This window comes from Phalacrocorax carbo, chromosome 2 (assembly GCF_963921805.1).
Source record: "Phalacrocorax carbo chromosome 2, bPhaCar2.1, whole genome shotgun sequence".
Lineage (NCBI taxonomy): Eukaryota > Metazoa > Chordata > Aves > Suliformes > Phalacrocoracidae > Phalacrocorax > Phalacrocorax carbo.
The window spans coordinates 40,548,302-40,573,289 of record NC_087514.1 but is presented as its reverse complement, the minus strand read 5'-3'; the positions used below and the strand labels follow the sequence as shown (position 1 = coordinate 40,573,289).

The following is a 24,988-nucleotide window of genomic DNA, read 5'->3' as shown; positions in this document are numbered from 1 at the left end:
TCTGTCTTAGAAAGAATTAAACTAAAAAAAAACAAACCAAAAGTAAGTCCTTCAAAGTAAGACTCACATACTGATAAGCACACATAAGCATGGTAAGAAGCACCTGAAAATAGTGACAAAAATACAACCGCCCAATGAGGCAGCCATACCATGCTGAATCAGTGACTCACAGGAAATAACTACTTTATTTCAAGAGAAGCCTAAACACTACAATTTAAATCAAACACTTATTGAGGGAGTCAAAATCCTCATCTATTCAACAGTGTTACCACAACCAATGGGGCAGAGGGCTTGCCTACATTCATTTAACAAGACAAAGCCTTTCTTCTCCTGCAAACATCTCTTACAAGACCGAGCATATGAAAGCTTTTAATATTTGAAAGTGCTACAGTAGTACATGAGAAAAACAAAGAGTATGAAGCTTATCCTAAACAGCTGAACCATACGAAAGCATTCTTTTAACTCTTATTATCTCACGACACATTTTCTGAATGTGCAATCTTTCTTAAAAAGGACTGAAGTATAAAAAAATGGCTCGGCTCCAAAGATTCTATTACAACAGACATTGGTACTCCCTATAGATGTGGTTTGGGTTGTTTTTTTTTGGTGATATTACTACAGCCACTGTTTCTCTGTACTCAGTTCTCACTTCCCAAGGTATAACGTGCCTCCTGAGAAAAATAACTTCCTTCAAAGAAGAATCAGAGTGAGGTGGACAAAAAGCGGGAAGAGAATTACTGATAACAACAGCCCTCAAAGGAGCGTGCGGATTAAGAAGCCTCTCTTCCCGTTTCCAAAAGGAATTCAGTAAACAGAACCTCACAAATACCTGTGAAAAAGAAAGAATCTGCAAGATAACTGCAGACTAGCTTCAGGAAGTTTCCATTTCTACTTTGGATAACTTTTTTATAAATGGATGCACAACTAATTCAACAAATATTTGGGGTTGACTGGCTGGCTGGGTTTTAGGTGGTTCCCCCTTTTCCCCTTACTTGGGTGTGAGGTGGGGGGGAAAGAACACACTACTTGTACACTGTTTTCAAAATTACACCAATACCTCGAGAACTTCATAATCAAACCTCCTTTGATTTGAACAAATAAAAACAACAGACCCTATCAAACCTTATACATACAAGAAATACAACAGTAAATTTTAATTCTTCTATTTAGGTGTGCACAAGTAATATAGAAAACTACTAACTTGTCAGCTACTAAACCATTCTTTGAAATATAAACTCATGCTGGTAGAAGCGTTTCTGAAAATTAAATTAGCTTAAAATATATCTATTATTAATATGCAAATTAAAACTTTAAATCTGTAGCAAGAGCTAAAGGCTATGGAAGTGGACAACTTTAAGCCACTAAACATGCCACAATTTCAATATACAGTAGTTCAGCAATAGCTAACGAACAGAAAAAAGTGTATGACTTCCTAGCATGAAACATCGAACAGTAGTATCTCTCCTTTAACAGTAGTATCTCTCAGTATTAAATTAGCAGAGAAACCACTTGCTTTTATGGTAGTCTGACCCAGAGAAAAATCCCAGAAAGTAACAGGTCTTCAAACAGCATGTGTAATAACGAAATCCGCACAAATAAAATATACAAGGAGCTATGCATTCAGTATTTAGAAAGTTACCCTAGTGCAACTGAATCTACAGGCTTACTATCTGGTTTTCTTTACTACAATGACTTAATTCTGGAAGACAAATTCCTCAAGAGGGAACCTAGGCTTCCAGTTTCTGCATCAATGAAATAATTTTAGTCTGCATAGTGTTGTTCATTCTTTAGTTCACATTAAATGTTAAATACAAACAAGCATAATAATTCACTAGGAACTTCAGTTAATAATATTATACATTAGTTATCAAAAATTTTTATATTAATCATTTTAATCAGTCATGTAACTTTTTAAATTCGTAATTTCCTTTGCCCTGCAGTTAAATAATACCTGTAAGTATTAAAAAATAATAAAAATAACATTTGATCTGTGACCTTTTAATGTCACATTTGAAGTATAAGGTCTAAATGCATGATAAAACAAGCTTATAATAGAAACACTGTCATGAACTGGCAGAATTCCCAGCTATATCAAGTTGCATAGAACAGAGATGTAACAAAGCAGCAGCATGTTTCTGGCTACCACCTTGCCAATCTGAATCCAACTAAGATGACCCACAAGAGATTGAGATCCACTTTCTACACACTACATAACAGACAGAGACAGATTAGGATTATAACTGTACAAAGCGTTACCTTATTCACCATTTATAATTAACACCCAATTTGTAGCTCTGAAGTCATTCAGAGCACCAGAGATTCTTTGGAGCACCTCTCACATTCACACAACTGCAAACTGGTTCAGTAATTCTCATTGCATGGGTTCTCTTCAACCATGTAGGGATTAAACAAACGAACCCCCCGAAAAGACGTGCTTATTTCTGCAAACATAAGTGGGGAAAAATAAACTGATGATAAACTGATTTTTATAGAGTATGAGTTTCAAATCGCAAGCCATAGCATCCTGATTAGGGACATGGTTTACTGGTGGACTTGATGAACTTAAAGGTCTTTTCCAACCTAAATGACTCTATGATTCTAAAACACTGTTAATACACTACTCATAACTTTGAGACACTCCACCCTCTGCTCAACCTGGGGTTGCTACTGTGCTGGCGTTTTTTGTTGCTTATTTGTTTAACTTGCTAGGTTTGTGTACTCAGAATAGGTTCACATTTGAACAAATCTATTAAAGAAAAGTAACTTTCTAACATCAGGTATGCAAGAAGTATGTATCCAATGCTTGACTGCGAAGCTGAAGATGGTAATGCTTTAACCTCTAGAAGATGCAGGTAAAAGGGCAATATCACAAAGATGACTAACGACTGAAATTTCTATCTGAAGATATGGAGTGAGCAGAAAGACATTCTCCCAAACTACAAGGAACAGAAGCCCGAAACCAGTGTTTCAACTGAAAAAAAAAAAACCCATGTCATGTGGGATTTCTGAAGGCCAAAGAAAACAAACAGACTTGTGGAGATCTCAGAACAGAGGAAACACAGTACAGAAACAGGCTACACAAATAGTCATCTAAGAAATACCAAGGCCTGTTGGAAGTCATTGTAAAATGGGCCCAACTTAACATGTTAACATAAATAATGTTTTAACTCTGAAGCATCTTAAGCCCAGCATTTGATACATTTATTAATAATCAAAACCATCTTTTCAACAGTTGATACGGCAGCATCAACCACCTAACTTCAAAATCATCCTGTAAGTAATTAAATGCCTTCCACTTACGTTGCTGTATTAGAAGAAAAAGAATACAACTTGCTACAAGTTGCACACACAATCCTACTACTTGCATTACAAAAAAAAAAACCACAATTAAATCAATTTAAATTCTTCAATTAGGAAAAACCAGAATTATTGTTTTGACATTAAACAAAAAACAAACATGAATAGGACAACTGTATAATTATTCCACCTGTGTATGTACTTGCCTAGCAATACTTTAGCATCTTCCACATCAAAATCTCCATCTCCATCAGCATCATATAAGCCAAGCTTGCCTAGAAATGCAAAGAGGGAAAGAATAATTAGGTATTCAGCAGTTTGTTTTCAGCACAGTGCTTTCAATGTGCAATGGCTGACTGTCAATGCTAGGTTGTTACCATTTTTTTTAGTGATTTAGCCAGATTCTTCTTAAGCATATTTAAAATATTTGTAATATTTTCCAGGAAATTTAAGTTCCTTTCTACATTTCCTAGACTTCAGACTGAACACAAGTTAGTCTTTTTTCCACACATTTATTTTGGTGCTCACAGATTTAAAACAAACCTCTAAGTGATATGCTTTATGTGAACATACTTTGGTCAGAGTAAAATTTAAGTTCACACAGAACATTCAAAACGTTTGAGGAAAAAGAAATAATAAAACAAGAATTAGTCAAATAATCACTGTTTGTTTTCTGATTATATGCTTCTTGCCATTCTAAATTCTCAGAAAAAAAAAAAAAAAAGATAGGTATATAATTTTTAGTGCCAAGTTAATCGAAGGTAAGCAGCCTACTTCCTGGCCAAAGGAAAAACGTTCATCATTTTATCAACAACTGTATAACATTCACTGCAGACAAAAAATTGTCCACCCATTTATAGGTGTATAAATCAGACTTCTCACTTATTTTTGAAACTACAGCTCTACCAGCCCTAAGTAAAAGTGACAGGAGAACCCAGTTTATACTCAAAAAGAATTTTTAGCATAGTATGGTGGTATTAAGGATTAGAATTGTCCTGGGATCACCAAGTGAGTAAAGAGCTATCTAATTAGTTTTTATAAAATTCAGACATAATTTTTAATGGACTGAAACTTAGCACACTGCTTGCAGAAGAACTCTAAGTCCTTACAGTTTGCCAGCTTATTATTACATTTGTCATTCTCTAAGTGGAGGCAGAACTTGATTGCCATTAAAATAAATGAAATATAGTTCTTCAAATGGTACTTAAATTTTAAAAAAAAGTTTGGTGGAAGAAAAAATTCAGACTTGGGTCTCGAATAGACAAAAATAAGGCCATAACCATTGTACGGAAGCAATCACTTAGAAAGGATCTTTATCAGTTTACAGTTAAACACAACAGACTGGTAGAACAAATGTAATTCTTTAGAAATAAGAACTGTATCAACTTCAGAACCATGAAGAATGAGACAGATGAGAAATGACTGAGTTTCATGTCATTGCTGAAAAATAGTAATTCTCTAAAAAATTAAAAACAAACTAAATTAAAATTTTTAGCAAAGGACTGTAAAGCAATCTTATTTCTCTAATATCCTACCTTGTAGGACTTCTGACAAGTTATAACGGAAATCCTTTGCTTTGGCTGCATGCATGGTAAAAATATAGAAACCATTATTTGCATTGCTAGACCCAATTAAGTTTCAGACCAGAAGATTCTCTTAAAATCAGTCCAGATGAAAAAAACATGTACCAACAGACTTGTAAAGCTGTAAAGCTTGCAAAAGTGCACGTTGAAGCCTACAGGGTCAGGGACAGCAGCTGTACCTATGGACATATATCTCAAAATTCGAGACATTCATTTCCACCCTTAGCTATTATATTAACAAAAATATCTTAACATCGTCATATTATCACTGTTATAAGCTAAAAACTGAGGTCATTCCACAGCTCATTTACGAAAGGATGACTGATCAGTTGTCCTGACTTTATAGACACAGTCCATCAGAGGGGTAGCAACATTAGCTGCCACGTTTCAACCACTGCTGCAAGTTTCTGAGAGCTAAAACTGGAACAATGAATATTTAGCTGACATTTCAAATGAACCACAGCATACATGTTACAATGAGATCCAGACCTATCCTTGGAAATTTCTTCAATTCTTTAATAAATGCAGTATGTTAAAAACCTTTTCCAGACTTATGAGAATCCCATTTTAACATCATAATAGGGTTCAGCATTAAAATGTACTTTTTGAACTACATTGCCTATTCTTATTATGTGGGTCATTTGCAAACACCACAGTAAGCAATTCAGCTAACTAGAAATTTAAAGCAGCCTCCATTTAATGTATATCATAATAATTATTAGCAGCATCTTAAAGATTTAAAATTCTTACCTAGAACTTCTTCATAATCTACAAGTTCAAACCAGACAACTGCTACTGATGTCCAAACTCCCAGCAAAGCAATTACCATAAACCAGGTGAAAAATGAGCTTCCAGAGAGGCCTTCTTTCTTTCCATTCTTGCTTCCTCCATGTTTAGACTCTGTTAAAGTAAGGCAAACAAGTAGGAAAAATAGATTTGTATAACAGTTAGAAAATTATGATTGAAGATATAATTGGAAATCTTGTTTCTTATGACGACACAGAATAAGACATTTGAAGAACACTTTTTTGTTCTTTTTGACTTCACCGTTACTTGCGTTTCATATCACTGTGAATTATGGTGGGAAGCTTGATGATTATCCAAGAAAAAGCCCTATAACCAAGCAAACACCAAAAACCCACATGTAATTTGTCTTAACAACTTAGCTGGAAATCCCCCCTTCCTCCCCTTTAGTGTATATTTATACAGGGCTTAACATTTTTGAGATGCTTTGCATTTGTGCCAACAGTTCTCAAACTACCACCAGAGGGCAATAAGACCAGCAGAAACACTTTAGAAGAAAAGCATTTCTTCCATAAGAAGTTTCAAAGCTAATTGAATCAGCTCACAAAATCAACATGAAAATTCAAATAGCCTAAGAAGCCTAAAATCTAAACCATATTAAGGGTAAAACTCCAAGTTCAGACATTCTACCAACTAAAAGTATCTTCCCTGTTGCTTAGAATCAAGCAGAGATTCACTACATGCTGAATACCTTTAGACTTCCAGTCCAGTGGAACATACAAGTAAAAGGATGACACAGAGACTTAATGCAAATCACAGCTTCATTTATAAACTTACATGTGGAAAGTAAGTGTGTATTAAACATACAGTAGTTATAAATAAACCACTGGGAAAAGAAAAACCGCAACCCAGCATATGGATAGGGGGTTTCAAATGGGCATCACCACTAGAGAAGATAAGTTGCTTGGTCCATTGCTTTAGGGTCATTTTAGGGAAAGAGGGGTACATGTAGTGAATAAACGTGCATCCCAAAAGATGCCTGTGGCTTTTCTCCAAAGTTCAAGGTCTGCTTTTCTGCCTCCTGATACTACCACTGCAAGGCTGGCACTTGGCCTCAGTTTCATGTCTACCAGCCTATTCCACTTCATTCCCTTCTAAGCACCAGCCTTTGCCCATTGACCCACATTCAGTCCTAGCTATTGAAGTAAAACTATTTCTTACAGATTTTGAAATAATCAAGGAACTTTGTCATGAATACTGTGATAATATAATAAGGTGGGGAGTTAACTTGATCATACTAACTGCAAGTGATGTTTGATATATTTACCAACAATGATCATAGAAAAAGACAAAAAACACTCAGCAGCTAAATACCAGTATGATTTTTTTTCAGAATAAGTTGGGAGTAGCTCTGAAAGATGACTAAGAGATTTCTGTAATAGATATTATATACAAGTACTTTCAGACCCTGCTTGCCATCATGTTCACAGCTGTAATAAACTAACCTTTTATTACGTTCACTGTGCTATATACTGAGTTCAGACCAATAAAAAAAAAAAAAAAACCACACAAAAAAAGACCCCAAACAACCATCACCTGACTCGCATCAGCTCTTACTCAGCTTAGCATTTAACTGGAAAAAAAACCAACAACAAAAACACCCACACCTCTTTTGTCAAGATTCCTCCGTACAAACATCAAATACCAACTATTTAGTATCTTTTCTTTATTGAACAAAAAGTTGCCTCGGTACAGGCTGTCCAATAATATTCAGAGAAAAACCAAGACAACTTAACCTCACATCGGGCACGTATCACTTGCTACTGCACAGCACCCTAATTACATATGTCCAAGGTCTACATACGTAATTCATCATAACATCTCTCTTGTGGGAAAGATGTACAGGTTCCCTGAAAATAGAGGCAAAGACAAGTGGTGTGTGCCAGTACATTCAGAAATATGACCAACTGTATATAAGGATTATTTTACGTACTTGAGCTGGAAATTTTCATATTCAGAAATAAACAATTATGCTATGTAACATGAGAACTTTGTTACTTCTGTGTTCCAATGTAGTCAACAGAAGCTTTGTACATATTTAAAATGAAACCTTACGGCCAAAATATTTTAAATGATTCCAGGTTACAACTTTGTCTAGAGAAAACTAGGTATTAGAAGAGGCAAACAGGAAAGAGAATCTTACTGTATTTCACACCTACTCATTTACCTTACTGTTTTCTACTGTTTACTGCTAGTTGCCTCTGAAGAAAGGGGCTTTACTTATTAGAACAGAAAAATTTATAAAAGTAATCAAGCATAGCTGTCTGTATTTTTTCCAGTCTAAAAGAGTGTTTCATGCAACTCACTCAAAACCAGATTCTGCTATAAAAACATCATTCAACAACAGTCACAAAGATACACTTTTATGCTGCAGCCTCCTATCTTATAGGAAAATTATTTTCAAAACTCTTCAAAATTTCTGCTAAGAATTCAACCACAGCAGCTTGATCAGGCAACACTTTAATATACACAGAAGTTACATAACGTAAAATTTACCTATGGTCTGCACAGATAACCCTACACACAGGGTCAGAACAAAATGCTGCAAGGACTGACGCTGGCTCAGAGCTCATTCCAGACCATTAATTCTCAATTCAAGCCCTTTCCCTGCACATGCTGCCAGCCATGCCAGAAGTAGGTCACTTGCCATATCTGGTAAGCCTGTGCTTACACCACCAGATGTCTTTATGCAGACATCAGAAACTCTTAAATTGTGCTCTACTCCTCAACGGCAAATCTTTAAAAGCCCTATACCTCACCCACTATCATACTAGATAAAAACATATGAAAACTGTTTTCTTTTTACTTTAGCTTACACTAAAGGCACGTAGTAACTTCACATACTCCAAAAATAACTTTAAAGTCAGGTATCTGAAGGCAAAACAATGTGTCTTAAATTAATGTGTGCTCTATTCACAAACAAAAACTAAGTCACAATTAACCACCTGCCAGAAACTCATGCAATAAATACCTCTACTCCCAAGAACATTTAATCAACGAGAACAGAGGCAGCCAGTAACACGGACTGGAACAGCAAACTGGCTAGAAAACACCAACACAGCACAGTAAGCCAGTTACTTTGCTGATTACAAAATTAGACATAGCCAGTATTTGCAACTATGCATTTTCCATTTGTTCACAAAAAGGTTAGGATTATACCTGTGTCGTCAGCCATAGCGTTAGCGCTCAGTTTCCACAGAGCGAGTGCGTCGATATCTCCAAAATTAACGTTGAAGGCAGAATAAGAAATTATTTATCCTCACTGCAGTCTTGCAACAGGAGCAAACAAGTTTCCTAAAGCCAGCTCAGCTGGAACACGAAACTGGACCCAGGAGAAACCTCCCCTCCCAATGTATTTTTAGAGCAGTTATCCTCAGGAGCCAAATGCTTTTCAGAACTCATATGGCAATCTAGTTCTGACGACAATCAAATTTACTTACTCCTCCTAGCAGAGCATCCTGGGTAGTTGATCCTTTCCCCTCCCCTTAAGCCTCTGACATCAAACACAGTGAGGAATGAAACTAAACACATTGTACTGTAGTATTTTTCCTGCAATGCATGCCTCAGTGCCTGAGCTCTAAGGACATCAAATCCATCAGCATAAGCTGAAACCCAACTCCGGACACAAAGCTTGCCTGCTTGCATTTGTTAAGTTGGCCCTCGCCCAAGAATCTTTCTCCATGTTGGCATTTCTCTACCAGGCTTCCCGAGTATCCTGTAGAGGCTGCTCATTTGAAACTTGCTAACTACTTCAAGAATAAAAGACAGCTAATTTCTAAAATGCGGTTCTGAGTCTTGCAAGAGTTACTTGAAGTCAACCACATGCATTCTTGCCAAAGAATTTTCAGATCAGAAGTGTTCCCCAGTATACCTTATATTTGCCTCTAGTAGACCCAGATGAGGGTTACTAATAGTTTTGCCAAAGCAAAACTTGTTTCCCTAGAGTGGAATACACTACATGCCATAAAGGTAAACCAGGCAAAATTTCTATTGCATATCTGTTAAAAGTAGCAGAGGTGTTGCTAAAAGTAGCAGAGGGACCTGGACAGGCTGGATCAATGGGCCGAGGCCAATTGTATGAGGTTCAACAAGGCCAAGTGCTGGGTCCTGCACTTCGGTCACAACAACCTCATGCAACATTACGGGCTTGGGGAGGAGTGGCTGGAAAGCTGCCTGGCAGAGAAGGACCTGGGGGTGTTGGTCAACAGCCACCTGAACAGGAGCCAGCAGCGTGCCCAGGTGTGAGCACCTGGCTTGTATCAGGAATAGTGAGGCCAGCAGGAGCAGGGAAGTGATCATGCCCCTGTACTCGGCACTGGTGAGGCCACACCTTGAATATTATGTTCAGTTTTGGGCCCCTCACTACAAGAAAGGCATTGAGGTGCTGGAGTGTATCCAGAGAATGGCAATGAAGAGTCTGGAGAACAAGTCTTATGAGGAGTGGCTGAGGGAACTGGGGTCGTTTAGCCTGGAGAAGAGGAGGCTGAAGGGAGACCTTCTTGCTCTCTACAACTACCTGAAAGGAGGTTGTAGCGAGGTGGGTGTTGGTCTCTTCTCTCAAGTTACTAGTGATAAACGAGAGGAAACGGCCTCAAGTTGTGTCCGGGGCAGTTTAGATTGGATGTTAGGAAAAATGTCTTCATGGAAAGGGTTGTCAAGCATTGGACCAAGCTGCCCAGGGAAGTGGCTGAGCCACCATCCCTGGAGATGTTTAAAAGACATGTAGATGATGTGCTTGGGGACATGGTTTAGTGGTGGGCTTGGCAGTGTTAGGTAAACAGTAGGACTTGATGATCCCAAAGGTCTTTTTAAACCTAAACAATTCTATTTGCTTTGCTGCCTTCCCTTTCCAGAAAGTACTAACACTAACTTATCTCACCCACCCCTTCTTTAAATTCTGACAATAGTCACACTACCTGTACAATTTAAAGCTAACATAAACGATTAATGATAACATACTCTCTTCTTCTTGAGAAAACCAGAAAAGAAGGTACTAATACACTCCTCAACTTATTTACATTTTCAAATTTAGCGAACTATTATTTTCCCACTGCATTTCAAACAAAAGCCAGCATCTTTTGGGTGGGAGGAAGACAGAAACAAACTCATGTCTCATTAACAGCAACCCTAATAAAAGCTTTAGGATGTAGCGCTCTGCTCTTCCTCCTCCATGCTTCTTTAAATAACATAGCCATCAGGTAGATGAAGCAAACAGTAGAATGTTACAGCTACTTTGAAAAACAGCATATACCTCCTGTGGTTTTAACATCCAGCAACTAATTCCCAAATGCACTTCCCAATAGCTCAAGGGAAAAATAAAAAGTGAGAAATAAAACCCAACTGAGTTTAAGGCTTTTTAAATGGATGTAAAGAAACTACAGGCAGTTTATTCTATAACTAGTGTATCTTTTAACTTTTTTTAAAGCTACTTGGATACGTCAAACAGAACAGATGCTTTAAGAAAGACCTCCTGACTAGTACATTTCAGCAACGTACGAGATGCACAAGTGATTTAGAGTAAGACAGGAGGAAAATTTAAACAAAGGGTAAGAGTCACCAAATATACAGAGAAATCAACAGCTTATTAAGGGAAATAATTGTACATGCAATTATATTAACTCTATTACATATAAAACCTATATTGACAGGCATTGCATTAGGCAATTTGTTGCCACTTCACTTTGGCTGCACCTGCATTTGCAGATACGAGATCTTACTACAAGTGGACTCACAGAGCATGCAACTGATGCTGAGAACCTGAAGTCCACATTACATAATTTGGGGGGATTCTCCAAACTAGATCTTACCTGGCTGAATACCCATAAGAGGTTGCAACATACCTTTCTGTTTCATTTCTTTCACACCTACGTAAGTTTATTCAGGAACAACAGCACAACAAATAAAAGCAAAGTAAGCAGAGACACTCAAGAAATAAATTTCAAATGTACACTCCCAATCTGAACTAACACACATATGTTGACCTTTAACCAAGTACCCACAGCCTTATCTTGTGCCCTTTTAAAAAAAAAAAAATAAAATCAATTGATTGCAAGAATATGTATTCCCAAGAAATGACAAACATCTTCCCTCCTGAAAGGGGAGGCTACAGCTAAAATGGAGAAACTCTTCAGACTCACCAAAAGGAAGACAGACCAAAGGGCCACAAAACTGATCATACACCCCATGAAGTACATATATTAATGCATACCTTGAAAAATAGAGCTTACACGTGTATGTCTTGGAATGCTATAGTTCAAAATACCAGACAACATAATTTTGGTTGGTTTTGCAAAAGACAAAGGTTAGACTGAATAGATACATATTTAAAATACAATTCAAGATTGGGATACCTAGGTCAACAGTGGAGACTTCTTGCAAGGTCTCATTCTGCTGTGTTCAAATGCTGTAACTACAGGTTAGTCTGTTGGTTCTTTTTTGAAGCAACTCAAATTGCTTCATTAACTCAAAATTATTAATCTTGACCTCACTTGTACAAGTGTTTCAAATTTAAAAACTGTTTCCAAGTTAGTTTTGCTACAACTATGCATTCCACTCTATTTTAGTTAATTTTAGAAAAGCAGAATTGACAATCAAGACTAGCAGCATTAATTCCACCTGTGGATCACGACCAAAGTGCAAGCAAAGAAGCCGGGGGGGGGAAGTCAACTATGAACACAAAGGCAGGCTTCAAAGCATCACGCTAAGCTTGTCATGTGTATAATTATTTCCCACAAAGGTGCATTAGGAAGTAATATGGAAGCAATTATGAATTATCACATGAAGAGAAGGGTGCACACCTGCAGACAGTTACTAGAAATTAGAAAAACACAGTTAAAGGGAAAACAGCAAAACACTAACCTCAAAGAAATATCTGAAAATGTCATTTCAGAAGTAAAAATAAACAATCAGCTAGACCACAGGGCGACTTTAGAACAAGCTGGTTTGAAAACCAACACACAGATATGGGAGAGAAGTGAAAAAACTAAAATAGGTTGCAGTAGAACCATCTTAACACCATCAGAGCTGAACTAGTAGCAGTGCAAAGACAAAAAACAACCTCTCTTGTATGAGCATGGCCTACTACTGCTTGACATTTTTGCCAGATTATCTTCTCCAATATGATTAATGTTAAAACAACTGTTGCAAGCCATTCTCAGTAATAAAAATGCAGTTAATTATTTTAAACAGTTTTTACACAAAGTTTTTTTGTATGAGGCCAATAACAGGTATTTTGAGTAAAAGATCTAGTAAACAGAAGTTTACAGCATTCTTTGTTGATACTATTTTCCCCCTGCCTATTAAATTACGAGCTTTTTTCCCCCTCTCTCACTAACGTGAGACAGGTCATATATGTGTGTATACATATATACACATGCACACAGACTTTCTGTGATTTTTATTTTAAAATCTAGACTCAATAAATGTGTGTTGAACCGTTCCATTCTGAGAAGTCCACATACCATAACAATTGCAAGTGCTATCCTGATGTAAAACAGACTTTCATCTTTATTTTTCATTCAGTGTACCAAGGGTGGAATAATACACTTTCAATGGACAAATCTGAGCTTTTGATGAGCTTTTACAAAATCTTTTTCATTTTGTGAGGGAGACAGCGTTACTGTTTTCTCTCTGTTTACTTTACAGATAGAACGGTGATTTTTACTAAAATAGTTATGGTATCACTTATAAAATATTCCAACCTTAAATTCTTCCAAATATCCATAGTCAAAAGATTTCGTTTGTTTTACAATCATGACGGTAGGGTCTTTAAAGATAAGATCTGAAGTTTAGGGTAAAAGTTCAGTTTTAATAAATTCAATATACATTTCATGATACAAGATCGATTCTTCCTTTTGGTATCTAAGAAATCTTCAGCACTGCAACCTTAATGGAAATTAGGAAAAAAAAAAAAGGGGGGGGGGCTTTTTTATTATTACTTGCATTAAAATCTAGACCTCTGCTCTGCACTTTATATAATCTAGTCTATATGGTTATAAAGATACCTGCACACATTATCAAAGAACTTCGATGAACTAAATCAGAAACTTACCAGACAGGAACAGGCAAAAGGATGGAGAAGAAAGAGCTGCAAGTTCAAAGAAAACACACAGACTGGAACTTAAAGTTGAAATAATAAATTAGCAAAATGAAAGGCAATTTTGGCTCTCCTGCTGCCACTTCACAGATTTTTACTCCAGTGTTTGAGGAACTTTTCATTATTCCACATATAATCAACCCTCACATAAACCTTTAAGGTCCTTCATTTTCAATCCCTACAAGATTTTTCATGTTAAGTATCCTACTACATAAACAATCAAAGAGCAACAAAAATACTGAAAACGAGCAAAGTCATAAATTCAGGATTCAACAGCTAAGCAGGCTGATCGTGGGGGTGCTGAGGGTGGCCGACTGGGAGCAGGGATGGAGAGAGAGATATACATCATAAAACATGTAAAAAAATTTCTAGGATCATAAGCACCCCACTGAACTTCCCTAGTTAAAGGAAGCTCCTCCCTTCAGCAGATGAAGCGATGCCATTGAACCATCTCCTGGAATTCAGCACTTAATCAGGATGTGAGAGACCAGAGATTCAGTTCTTTCCTCTGCACTGGGGATCAGAGTTTGAATTTCTTCAGAGGTCTAAACCACATTTTTAAGTATACCCAAGGGTATTAGAACAAAGCCAGTTTAGTCCTTCACAATGAAGCTGTTTATTTGTGCACAGTCAAATCTTAACCTGCCACAACAGCAATTTGTGAGAGAGGAGCTCCACAGAACAGACTAAAGCCCAGTTTTCCCTCTCCTTTCTAGGTGGGAGAGTGGACTGTGGACATAACTGGCCTATTGTCACACTCACTCTCAACAGGCTGAATCTCTGTTTCACATTGAATTGGAACAGTTTCAACAACAAGAATTTAAAATTACACTCTCACTGCTGTTCAAGCATACCCCATAAACAGCAGCTGCCACACTGAAAGTCAACCAAACTTTTTCTTCAAGAAGAAAATGCAATTAAATCTTTTCCTCTGCTACCCTGGGTGAGAGTTCCGATTACCACAATACTGCAGAGAAGTGAGAAACCACTCTTTTCCATCCTGTTCTACAGAGAATCAGATCTGCAATTCTGTTATCTGAAAATATGCTTCAAGTAAAATAGATATATGTAGGGATTTTTTCCTTTCTTTTCTGTATTCAGTTTAGAAAGAGAGATGGCCCATACTTTTAAAAACTTAGCCCATTTCTGAATAAAAGCTGTTACAGTCCAAAGTACTTTTAAGCATATGGATACCTTTCTAGTTCACAGTAAGCACCACAACGTTTAGAAGAGTTTTTTAGTTGCAAGCTAAGGTGATTTGTTACTGAGACATGAGAATTAATTATTCTTCACAAAAAAATCCAACACAAAACAAAACAAAACTGAGATTATCATCTCGTTGACTGATGTCAAGCATCATTCCCAGCATTTTTTTTTATAATTATTATTCTTATGTAGTTACATTTATTCTGACTATAAACAGTGAACAAATGCTCACTGTTTCCATTTAAATTATTTTTCTCATAGATACACAACAAAAATCAGCAAATTTATTCAGAAGAAATCTACTCATAAAAGAAACCGTAAGAATGACAAGCTCTGTTGTTTCTTGGTTTTTGTTTTTTGAAGAAATGGAAGGTTTTCTCTAAGAGAAAAACAGTCACAAATTAAAGACAAAAAGAAACTTAATGAGAAATTCTGTCCTAGGGGGTTGCACAGTTTCATAAGACTTGCCAAAGGCACTTTATCTAAACACAGCACAACAGTGAATTCTATTTGCAATGCTAGCTCTGCACTTTTCAATAAGGTTTGGAGAGACCAGCTGTTTGCCAGGGTAAGAGCTGCTGTTAACAACTTTCCTCTGGAATTCTGTTTACCTAAGCATAACCGCTGAAGTTAGAGGACATAAAATGAATACAGAAATATATGTTAATAAGAGAAAAACCTGAATCTGCACCTGCTTCTTTTCTAAACGTGCTAGAAAGATGATGACTTTCAAAAGTGAGTCAAAATTTGCCCAAGCCATGTGTTGGGTTTTTCTTTTTGGTTATTCAGATGAACATTTTTTTAATAGTTCTTCAGTTAGGATTTATTTCAAAAAAAATATACACACAGATGTGCACACAGCTTCAATGACTAATAACACTGCCTACAACTATGAAGAGTTTTAAAATTAATACTACCAACAGGAACATACTTAAAGCAGTATTTAATGCATCCATCACCTACTATCTGAATAGTTTGGATTTAAAAAAAAAAAAACAAAACAAAAACACACCCAAACTTTTTCTCTACAAATTTAAAGATAGTACCATATCAGGCTTAAAGAGTTAGCACTTCAGGAAAAAATAAAAGTCCTGTAAAGACAGAACAAAAATATTTTCTATTCTCTATTTACCTAATCTAAATAGAGTTGTATAGAAAAGTCAGCTTTCCTACATTCTTATATTTTTCACAAACACTTCAGTCATTTTCAAGCTTTGTTTTTATGTGTATACAAACACAAAATAGAACCAATGTCCAAAATGGAATGTAGAACTTGCCTCTTGTGAACTCACTTGACTCAAGCATAGTTTTTGTACTTTTTCTTCTCTCTCCCCTCTTCCAAGCCACCCCCTAGATTTCTAACTCTGACATCTTAAATATCAAGCCAATAAAATCAAGGTTAAGACTATGAGCTTATAAAGACATTTTAGTTTGCCTCCTGTTATAGGATCAACATATCTATGTCATCTATAACACTGATGAGGAGACAAAATTAATTCCAATTTTACCTGTTCGGATGACTTAAAGATCTTTAATAGCTGCTGTTTTGATTAACCAGCTCTCTCCCACAGAGCATTCAAAATAAGATTTTAAATTATACAATCTACCTATCTTGTATTTGAATGATTTAATGTAGCCAGTAGTCCTACATAATTACTAGGTTAATTAAATATTTGGTTGTATTTGGGCCAGAACAGAGTTCAGGAAAGGTAAATGTGGAAAGGAAATACATGAAATATTTCAGCCCAGAACATGCAAATTCTGCTAGTGGTGACCTTTAAACAAGTTTCTATTACATAATGTTGAAAATCCTCATCTCTGCATATAGCATGCTGGCATTAATTTTAGGGTATTTTTTCCCTTGTTCCATTTTCCTACCCTGTTATGTGGGTCATATCAATTTGTTTTAGCAACAAGTCCCAATTAAGCCACAAAGGAAAGAAAACAGATTATATCTTTTCAGTTCTTTCAATTTTTCTCATGGTTTGAAAGAATTTCAAATAGAAGCAAATAAAACTGTAGTTGCCATGCAAGTACCTACAACTCTCCCATTTCTGCACATGGAAAAGAACTTTTAAAAGTCCCTTACTCAGTGTCTAAAACTTGTCAAAACTTCAAGTCTGATACTAAGTCAATTTAATTAATAAATTAGGTGCTAGCTCACAGAGGTGTTAGGCAGCTGCCATTCCTACAGAGTTCAGAAGAGTTTGTAGGTGTCTCATACCTACAGTCAGTACATAGTCTTGGATCTATAAACAGTTTTAAAATGTTTTTAGGAGATCTCAGTTGCAAAAGTATTGCTCTTTTCACAACGTTCTTGCCACAAAAGATATGGCCGTGTCCTCCAGTTAGTATGGAAACAAATAATTCCACAGTTACAAACTGCTATCTGAGCTTTCTTTAATAATACTACAAAACCACCTTAAAACACACTAGTGTAAAAGGAAAGTGAGATAAATTTCATTAGCAATTAATTGTCAATTATCATTTAAGCAGAACCTCAAGAAATAAAATTGTAAAACAAGAAAACCGCTACTCAATAGTTATAAAACCTAGAGCTAGTAAATATTTTATCAAGGAAGTCTTCAAACAACTCGGTAGCATTTATTACAGTGGGTAAGTACATGCATAGTAATAGTGCAAATGCATGTGAAGGAGAGACTAAAAGTTGTTTCATTTAAAAAGTTCTAGCAAAGCTGAACCACACATACTACAGTCTATTCATACTCAGTATTTGCTTATCTGCATACTTAATTTCCAGTGTGTTTAAAGACACATAATAGAGTTATGATTTCCACTTCAAAGCATAGCTCAAAACGCTTCCATGCAAAGAGCTAGCCCGCAGGATGCAGTTAGGACAAAGACTGCTGCAGGCTATCACACAGGTTACCAGTTTTTGATCTTCATCAGGAAAGAATCACTTGGAGCAAATCAGAACTTCACTGCTCAAGTTCTCTACAACGAAGAATTCAATATAAGAATTAGCGCAGGAACACTTTTTACATTTTTCAAAGTGATTCAGAAAGGTTCAGCTGAAAGTGAACTTTTGATCAGTAAGGGTTTTCTGTTTAAAGAAACAGCAATATTGAAATCTTACCTCTTTAGGCACTCTGTAATTAGAAATAATCATGCCTTTTACTGCTAGTAAATTTTGTTGTCTTTACTGAAGCCATTAAATATCCAGCTGTTACATTAGCATATCCAACCAAACCATTCACCTGCTACATTCACACCATAGCTCCATGATGACATGATCGAACACAAAACTCTAGATTCAACTGTACCCTCCCCCGATGCCCAGCCACTCATTGTCTTCTCTTTCTCTTCTACCCAAATGACTTCCCATAAAGCTGTGCACTGTGCTAGTCTGGGGAAAAAAAGAAGCGAGTCAGCTTTCAGCTTATCAGTTCCCTGATGTGGTTCACCTAGCACCTCTGCACAGCTACTGATTCAGGTACAGGGAAGGGGACTTGAAGAGGAGACTGCAGAGCAATCTCTGACAAGATTAAGCTGACTGCAGACCTATAGCACCAGAATTCTTAAGGAGATAAAGTACTGATAGAGGGGAAAGTATGAGGCTCCCTTTGGTTTTGTGTTAGTTTTGCTACACTTAGGTATCAATCTTAAAACCCGAAATAATATTTTCTTGAGAAAAAGCAAAGGGAAGAAAACCAAGTACCAGGCAATATGGAAAAACGAGTCATAAAAGAACATACTGTACTCAAACGGATCATTTTTCATTACAGAACACCTTGGCAGTCAGTTGCCGTAACTTTCAATAGCTAATGGCATATAGAAAGTTTCATACAGATAGACCTAAGAGATGACAAGGTTGCGTTTTTAGGATTTAGAGCTCATTTAACTCAAGTTCTAGACAAATGAATGAAGACTTATATCAAGGACTTGCTAATATGCTCACATATGCAGAGGAATACCTCTGCTAACAATTTTAAGTATGTTATTTACATCACTTTCATTTAATAAGAGATAGGAAAACTTATTTGTTTGAAGAGTTACTGCCTCGGGTTTTGTATGGCACAGTTAAAGAAAGAAAAGAAAAAAAGAAGAAAAAAAATGGAGGGAAACCCAGCAAAACCAGTAATTTCACTGGTGGCACTGCTGCACCACACCATGTAAATTACAGATGTTTGGACCATTACTTTTGCTTCCACTAATTAATTTTTGGCGATTATTTTACAATATGTTAAAATGTTTTCCAGAAGGGCCACCCTGATCACGACACAAGGCAGACAGATGAATCACGAAGAGGTGGCTGCCTGCATTTTCATGGCTTTGCTATTTGTATTAGCACACATTTCAGGGTTTCCTGAAGGTTTAGGGAAGAAACATACACACACCATACACAGTTGTTATTTAGATACTTTGTCACTGACATGAGCAATTCATACTTTGAAAGCTATAGTTCGCTATCAGATACCAGGTGCACAAACGCCATTAAAATTTGGAGAACTACAATTAGTCTCACAAGTCATGATCAACTTTCTTGGTCAAATCCATCTTGTTCCTAATACAGAGACATGTTTTTTACCAGTCTGTGCCAAAGTGTTTAAAAAATAGTAATATCTGTCACTAATGATAAAAATTCAAGATATTTGACTAGTTGCAAGCAACTAAATTAGGCAATAGGATAAGCTCAGAGAAGGAATCACTGCAACATTTCTAGAAGAGTATGTAAAGATTCCACCAGTGAGACACAAGCTAATAATTTCTCATTTGCCTGCAACAGCCATACAGCAACTCTAACAAAGCAATAACTCCCCATTGTATACTGAATACCAAAGATGTTACAGGAAAACATTCCAATGTTGAGTTTAAATAGCCAAATCAAAGCACTGAGCAGTGCGCTAACTGAATTAATGGGAAATTGTATTAGGTCAGGAAACACTAGGAGTTAGACTTGGACAAACCAGTCAAAACATTTAAGTCCCACAGAGCATCCCAAATCTACATCTCACATAAGTGAGATGTCATAAGTGAGATGTCTTAAGAACTCCAACACCTTAACTGTAATCCTTCTTCCTAAGGATTACAATTAAAATGAAGAAGGAAATAATGGGTAAATTGTAACACAAGAAATCATATGATACACTACACAATTGTAAAAACAAGAACATACAGCAAGCACGCTGGCCAGTAGTTCAGGTCAGAAATTAGAGAGAGAGAATGTTTAGGTAGATGGAAGTATCATATTTACATACAATCTGCTGTGTAAGAAAAGGAGATGTCACACCACAGCCCAGCGGGAAGCTGGGAGATGCCAAAGAAGGCACAGGCAACCCCACTTAAAGCACTGGAAGCAGTGAGGTGATGTTCAACGTTCCCAAGAGCCAGCAAAAAAGCTTCAGCAGGAAAAAAGTGACCTGTTTAGCTGATAAGCTTTCTTTGCTCTTTAGGCAAATTAAAAAGCTAATGGAGAGCCTCACCTATAGAAAGTACGTTACAAAGCAGCATTTACATAGAGATTAGATAAAATGTAGAAGTTCATGCAAATTAACAGGCACCACTATCTTTCTAGAAGTGATGCTGTTAACCTAAAAGAATTAATATTAGCACAAAATTGCTGTTGGATAAGGACATCAGGTCAACTTGAACAAATACAAAAAACCCAAATTTGAAGAAAGCTGAAAAGCCAGAAATTAATGAAAGGATTAGATTAAGACATCTTAGAAGGTCCACAAGATGAGTAAAAGGAGTTAAAAGCTCGGCAATATGTTCACATTTGGATATACAAGGAAAATATATGGTTAAGTGAAGAAACAGATAAATCAAGTATCTCCTGCGATCTTGTGGAGAAAAGTCAGGGATGTTAGAAGATAATCGCAATCATTATTATGGATATTAAAAAAAATTATCAAAGCAACAGTAGAGTTCTTTGACTTCAATCTATGCGATGACAACAGAGCCTCAGAACTAGTAGAGGTAGTATTTTTTTTAATATAAAATACAGTTGTCTTTAAATATAGATGGTGCCTTGTGTCAGATATGTGGCTTTTGTATAGAGCCTAGCTTACTAGAGAACTACTCTCCCACTTGTAGTTAGAAATACAAAGAAAACGTACAGCAGTTACTGCACAAGCTCTATGATCAGTAAGAATTATGTTTAAGTCCTTGATTATGTACTACAAGACAAAAGACACCCACACAGCAAGCAACGTGATGACAGATGCCTCATCATCAGCACTCTTACTTCCACAAGTCAACACAGCTTACAGAGTAATTCATGTTTTTTTCAGCCATCTGTATTTCAAAAGTAGCTGGGCTGCCTGATCCTCACTCTGACTGAAAAGCTTCTCCACAGCCACCTGCTAATGCCCCAGGCATTTCCAAATTTCCCATCTCATTAAATTTGAGAGAGTTAATTCATGAGCAGGTGACACCCATTTGTTCCTGCACCAAAACTGTCCCTCATCCAATGAAGCTCTAAGTAATATTCCAGTCAGTGTCTATTACTTCATCTAGCTGTGGATTTTATTCCAAGAGTCCACAGTTTTTACAATGGATCCTGTAGGCTAGTGACAAGAAGCCAAACTTCCCAGTAAAGATAATAGCAAACACATGTCTCCATCTCTAACTCTCCCCAAACTGTCAAATTTTGACCTGGTTTACACTTCTGTACTCCAAATAAAATCATTGGCATATTCGTACAATTCTGTCAATGTCACTTTCAAAGAAGTGTCCACCAGTAGCAGTACATAGCTTAAATACAAAGATTTTTTTTTAATTAGGACTGATTTGACAGCTTCTAATATATGAGTTTTGAACGTCGGAGGTAGAGTTCTATTTCTAAAAAATATTTAATTCCACTTCTGAATCTGAAAACACCTATATAAACACTACAGTTAGAACTATTTCAGACTCGATCTACTTGCAAGATTACCGTCAATGTTTTCTGATGTGGAAAGCTAAAACCAGATCACTACATTCAGGTGCAGGCATTGTCCTCAGCGCACAGATTTTTAGATGTGCTGTCAGCTTCAGTGGTTTCAGAGTTATGAGCAATACCTTGGCAAGACGCCACATCCTCTCCCATGAACTGCTGTGAAAGTGAATATAACATTTTCAAGAACTGCCTCAGACTTGAGGTTTCTATACTTCACAAGTCTCAATTGCTAGCCATCTCAAAATTATTTCCTCATTTCATTTTCACATCCCTCAACCATGGAAGGCTCACTGGCTGCTGCGACATTTTCAAGTGTTGACAAACCTTTAAAGTGATATTTAAAATATTAACAGACCATGTTTAGTATTTAAAATTACACCAGGGATGCATGCTTTTAAAGCAGTATCACTGAAAATCTGTACTTAGCATGCTTAATACTGGATGATGATCAGAGTACGTCCAGTCCAAGCAAAAAGTGTGATATAGACTCTACAGCATAAGACAGCAATTGAAAAAGGATTTAGAGAGGAAAAAAAAAGCAAGAAACCAGTTTCATGAACATTGTAATAGCAACTCTAAACTTTTTTACATGTAAGGATATCTGAAATCTTTTTCTCTCAATTCATCCTGCAATAGGTAAACTAATCCTATGTAGTACATCCTTTACTTAACACCATTCTCTGTATTACTGCTATATTTAAAGAGGAATGACACATCTTATTTCAGTGTCGTCGCCACATTTCATCACTAGAACTATGTGCGTGTTGAACTCAAAACCAAAGAGTTACAATGGACAAGCGTGCAAACCTCTGATAAGAGAGGGCACTTCCTTTCTTTAGGGCAGTGTGCGTGGCTGCAGAGTGACTGCAGAAGTCTCTACTTTTTTCCCCCCTCTTTCAAGCATGTTCCACTAGCGCATATGAAGCTTTCCCTACGTAAATTGTCCAAACATAGTAGTTCATGAATAGTCAGATTTGCTAAGGTGTCCTTTACTGGGGGATGGGGTAGGGATAGCTGTCTCAAAAAGCCTTCTGCTTGCATTTTTCCATTATTATTCCCCCACGCTTCCATGCTCACACAAACCATCAGGTTAGACGCTACATCTACAATGGCTCTAGTAAGTTTCGACCAGCGATCTTAAAAACAGGCCAGCCTCGAGAGACATTCCAACGTCCAAGTTTGAACACACGAATAAGGGCTTGATCGGCATCACACGCTGGGCATCCCGCTCCTACCCCCGGTTTCTGGGGGAGGAGGTCTGCGCGCCCTGTCCCGGGACTCGGGCGGATGCGGAGCCCGGCCGGGGCAGACGGGCCGCCCGCCGCCCGCCCTGACCCGCGGGGGGAGCCGCCGAGGGGCGCCCCCGCCGCCGCCTAGGCCCGGCCACGCAGCGCCCTGCCCCCCGCGAGCTCCCGAGGCGAACGACGGACACGCGAGGGACAGACCTCACACACACACACACACACACACACACACCCCCCCACCAGAAGCGCGGCCCCGCGTACCCACATCGCGCGGCCGGGGGCCGGCGGGGGGGGAGAGGGAGGGAGGTGACGCCTGGGCCCGCCGGGAGGCGCAGGCGGGGGGGATGAGAGGGCGCGGTGAGGGGCGGCATCGGCCCCTTCCCCTCCCCCAGCTCCGGGGCTCTGGCCGCTGCCCCACCACGTCCCCCTCCAGCTACAGCCCCGCTCCCACCACTCACCTCTCTTGGAGCCGGGGACGGGGCTGCCGCCGGCGCCTCTGGAGCTCTTGCGTGAGGCCATGGTACCTCCTGTCAGACAGCGACGGGCGGCGGCGGGGGCTGGGCGGGCGGCGGGGGCGGGGCCGCGGCGAGAGCGAGTCCGGAACCGCCACCGCCACCTGAGCCCCGCGTGCGGGAGCGCCCTCCGGACCCGGCAGCGCGGCACACAGCGCGCCGCAGCCCGGCCCGGCTCGACCCGCCCCCCCGCCCGCCGCTGGCCAATGGTGGAGCGCCCGCGGCAGCGAAGCTCTGCGCCTCTCGGCTCCGATTGGCGGCGGTGGCGCGAGGGGGTGGGACGGCGGCATGCCGGGTGCGCGTGGCCGACACGCTCCCCGCCGCCGGCACCTTTGAACGTGGCAGCGCGGGAGCGAGCGGCGGCTTCTCGCGAGGGTTCGGCGGCGCGGATGGGCCGGGGGCGGGGCCGCCACCGCTGAGGGGCTGGGTCGTGGCGGCCGGTTTGGGGTCTTCGGCAGCGGCTGCCGCCGCCCGCCGGCCTTGTTTCATCCCCCGCTCGTACGGAAGGGGGCTCGGGCCACCCACGGGAGAGAGGGGAGCAGGGAGCGAGGAGGGGCCGGCTGCTGGTGGGTGGTGTGGGTGACTGCGCGGCCCTGGGGTCCTCCGGCTGCGTGAGGAAAACGAGGGCGGGAAGCGGGGCGGCCGGCGGGGTGCCGGTGTGCCCGGCCCCCGGAGGAAGGCAGGGTCGCCCCTGCTTTGCCGTCGGCCTTCGGTGCTCGGCAGAGTCCGAGCTGGCGGGCGGGGTGCGAGACCGGGCCCTTGGGGCGCCCCACGGGCCGAGGGTCCCCTCCCCGCCCTCACGCCGTGCCGGGCGTAGGGAACTTGGGAAGGCAAAGCCGGCCGAGCGGGGCTGGTTATCCCTGTGGAGGGTCTGCTTAAAGCGCCCTGTCCTGTTCTTAACCCGCCTTCCGCCGCCTTCAGGCGTTAGTGACGCGTCCAGTTAAATGCCCAAACCATGAGAAACCGTTTGTTAAACCTTTCGGAGAGGAACTTGTCAGTCAACGTGGTAAAAGAGGTTGAAGTACGTTACACGAACGGATGAATTCTCAACGTTTTGAAGCTTTAAAAATACTTTAACCTGCCTGTGATGAAATAAACCTCTCTTTCACAGGAATTCAGGATGCTTCTTGTTACACCATGATGGGGATTGAGGCTTACTTAAATAGCAGTTTGGCATAATGGTAAAGCTGAAACAAAAAAGCAAAACCCACCTTTGAGTCCTGGCCATAAGTATAGTGTTTTGCGTCGAAATAAACAGTTTTCGAAATGAGAGCCTTTTCAAGTAGATGTGTGGAGAGAGAAGGCGTTTCCCAAAACAAAGGTTGGTGCTGTGTTTTGGACAGAGT

The 24,988-nt window shown here is 39.1% G+C and overlaps 1 protein-coding gene across 4 annotated transcripts in view; it reads right to left on the bottom strand.

The window, feature by feature from the left end:
- Positions 1-23,978, bottom strand: part of ASPH (aspartate beta-hydroxylase) — a 116,838-nt gene extending 92,860 nt beyond the window's left edge. For 3 of the 4 annotated variants that reach the window (XM_064442645.1, XM_064442646.1, XM_064442647.1), the window contains exons 1-3: positions 23,589-23,978; positions 5,631-5,780; positions 3,504-3,572 (exon numbers count right to left, since the gene is read on the bottom strand). In XM_064442645.1, coding sequence (XP_064298715.1) covers positions 3,504-3,572; positions 5,631-5,780; positions 23,589-23,649 — 280 coding nt within the window. In that variant the 5' untranslated portion in view covers positions 23,650-23,978. Of the gene's footprint in view, positions 1-3,503; positions 3,573-5,630; positions 5,781-8,843; positions 8,990-23,588 lie in introns of those variants that run through there. The other variant, XM_064442648.1, reaches the window with a different exon arrangement.
- Between the last annotated feature and the right edge of the window lie 1,010 nt (positions 23,979-24,988).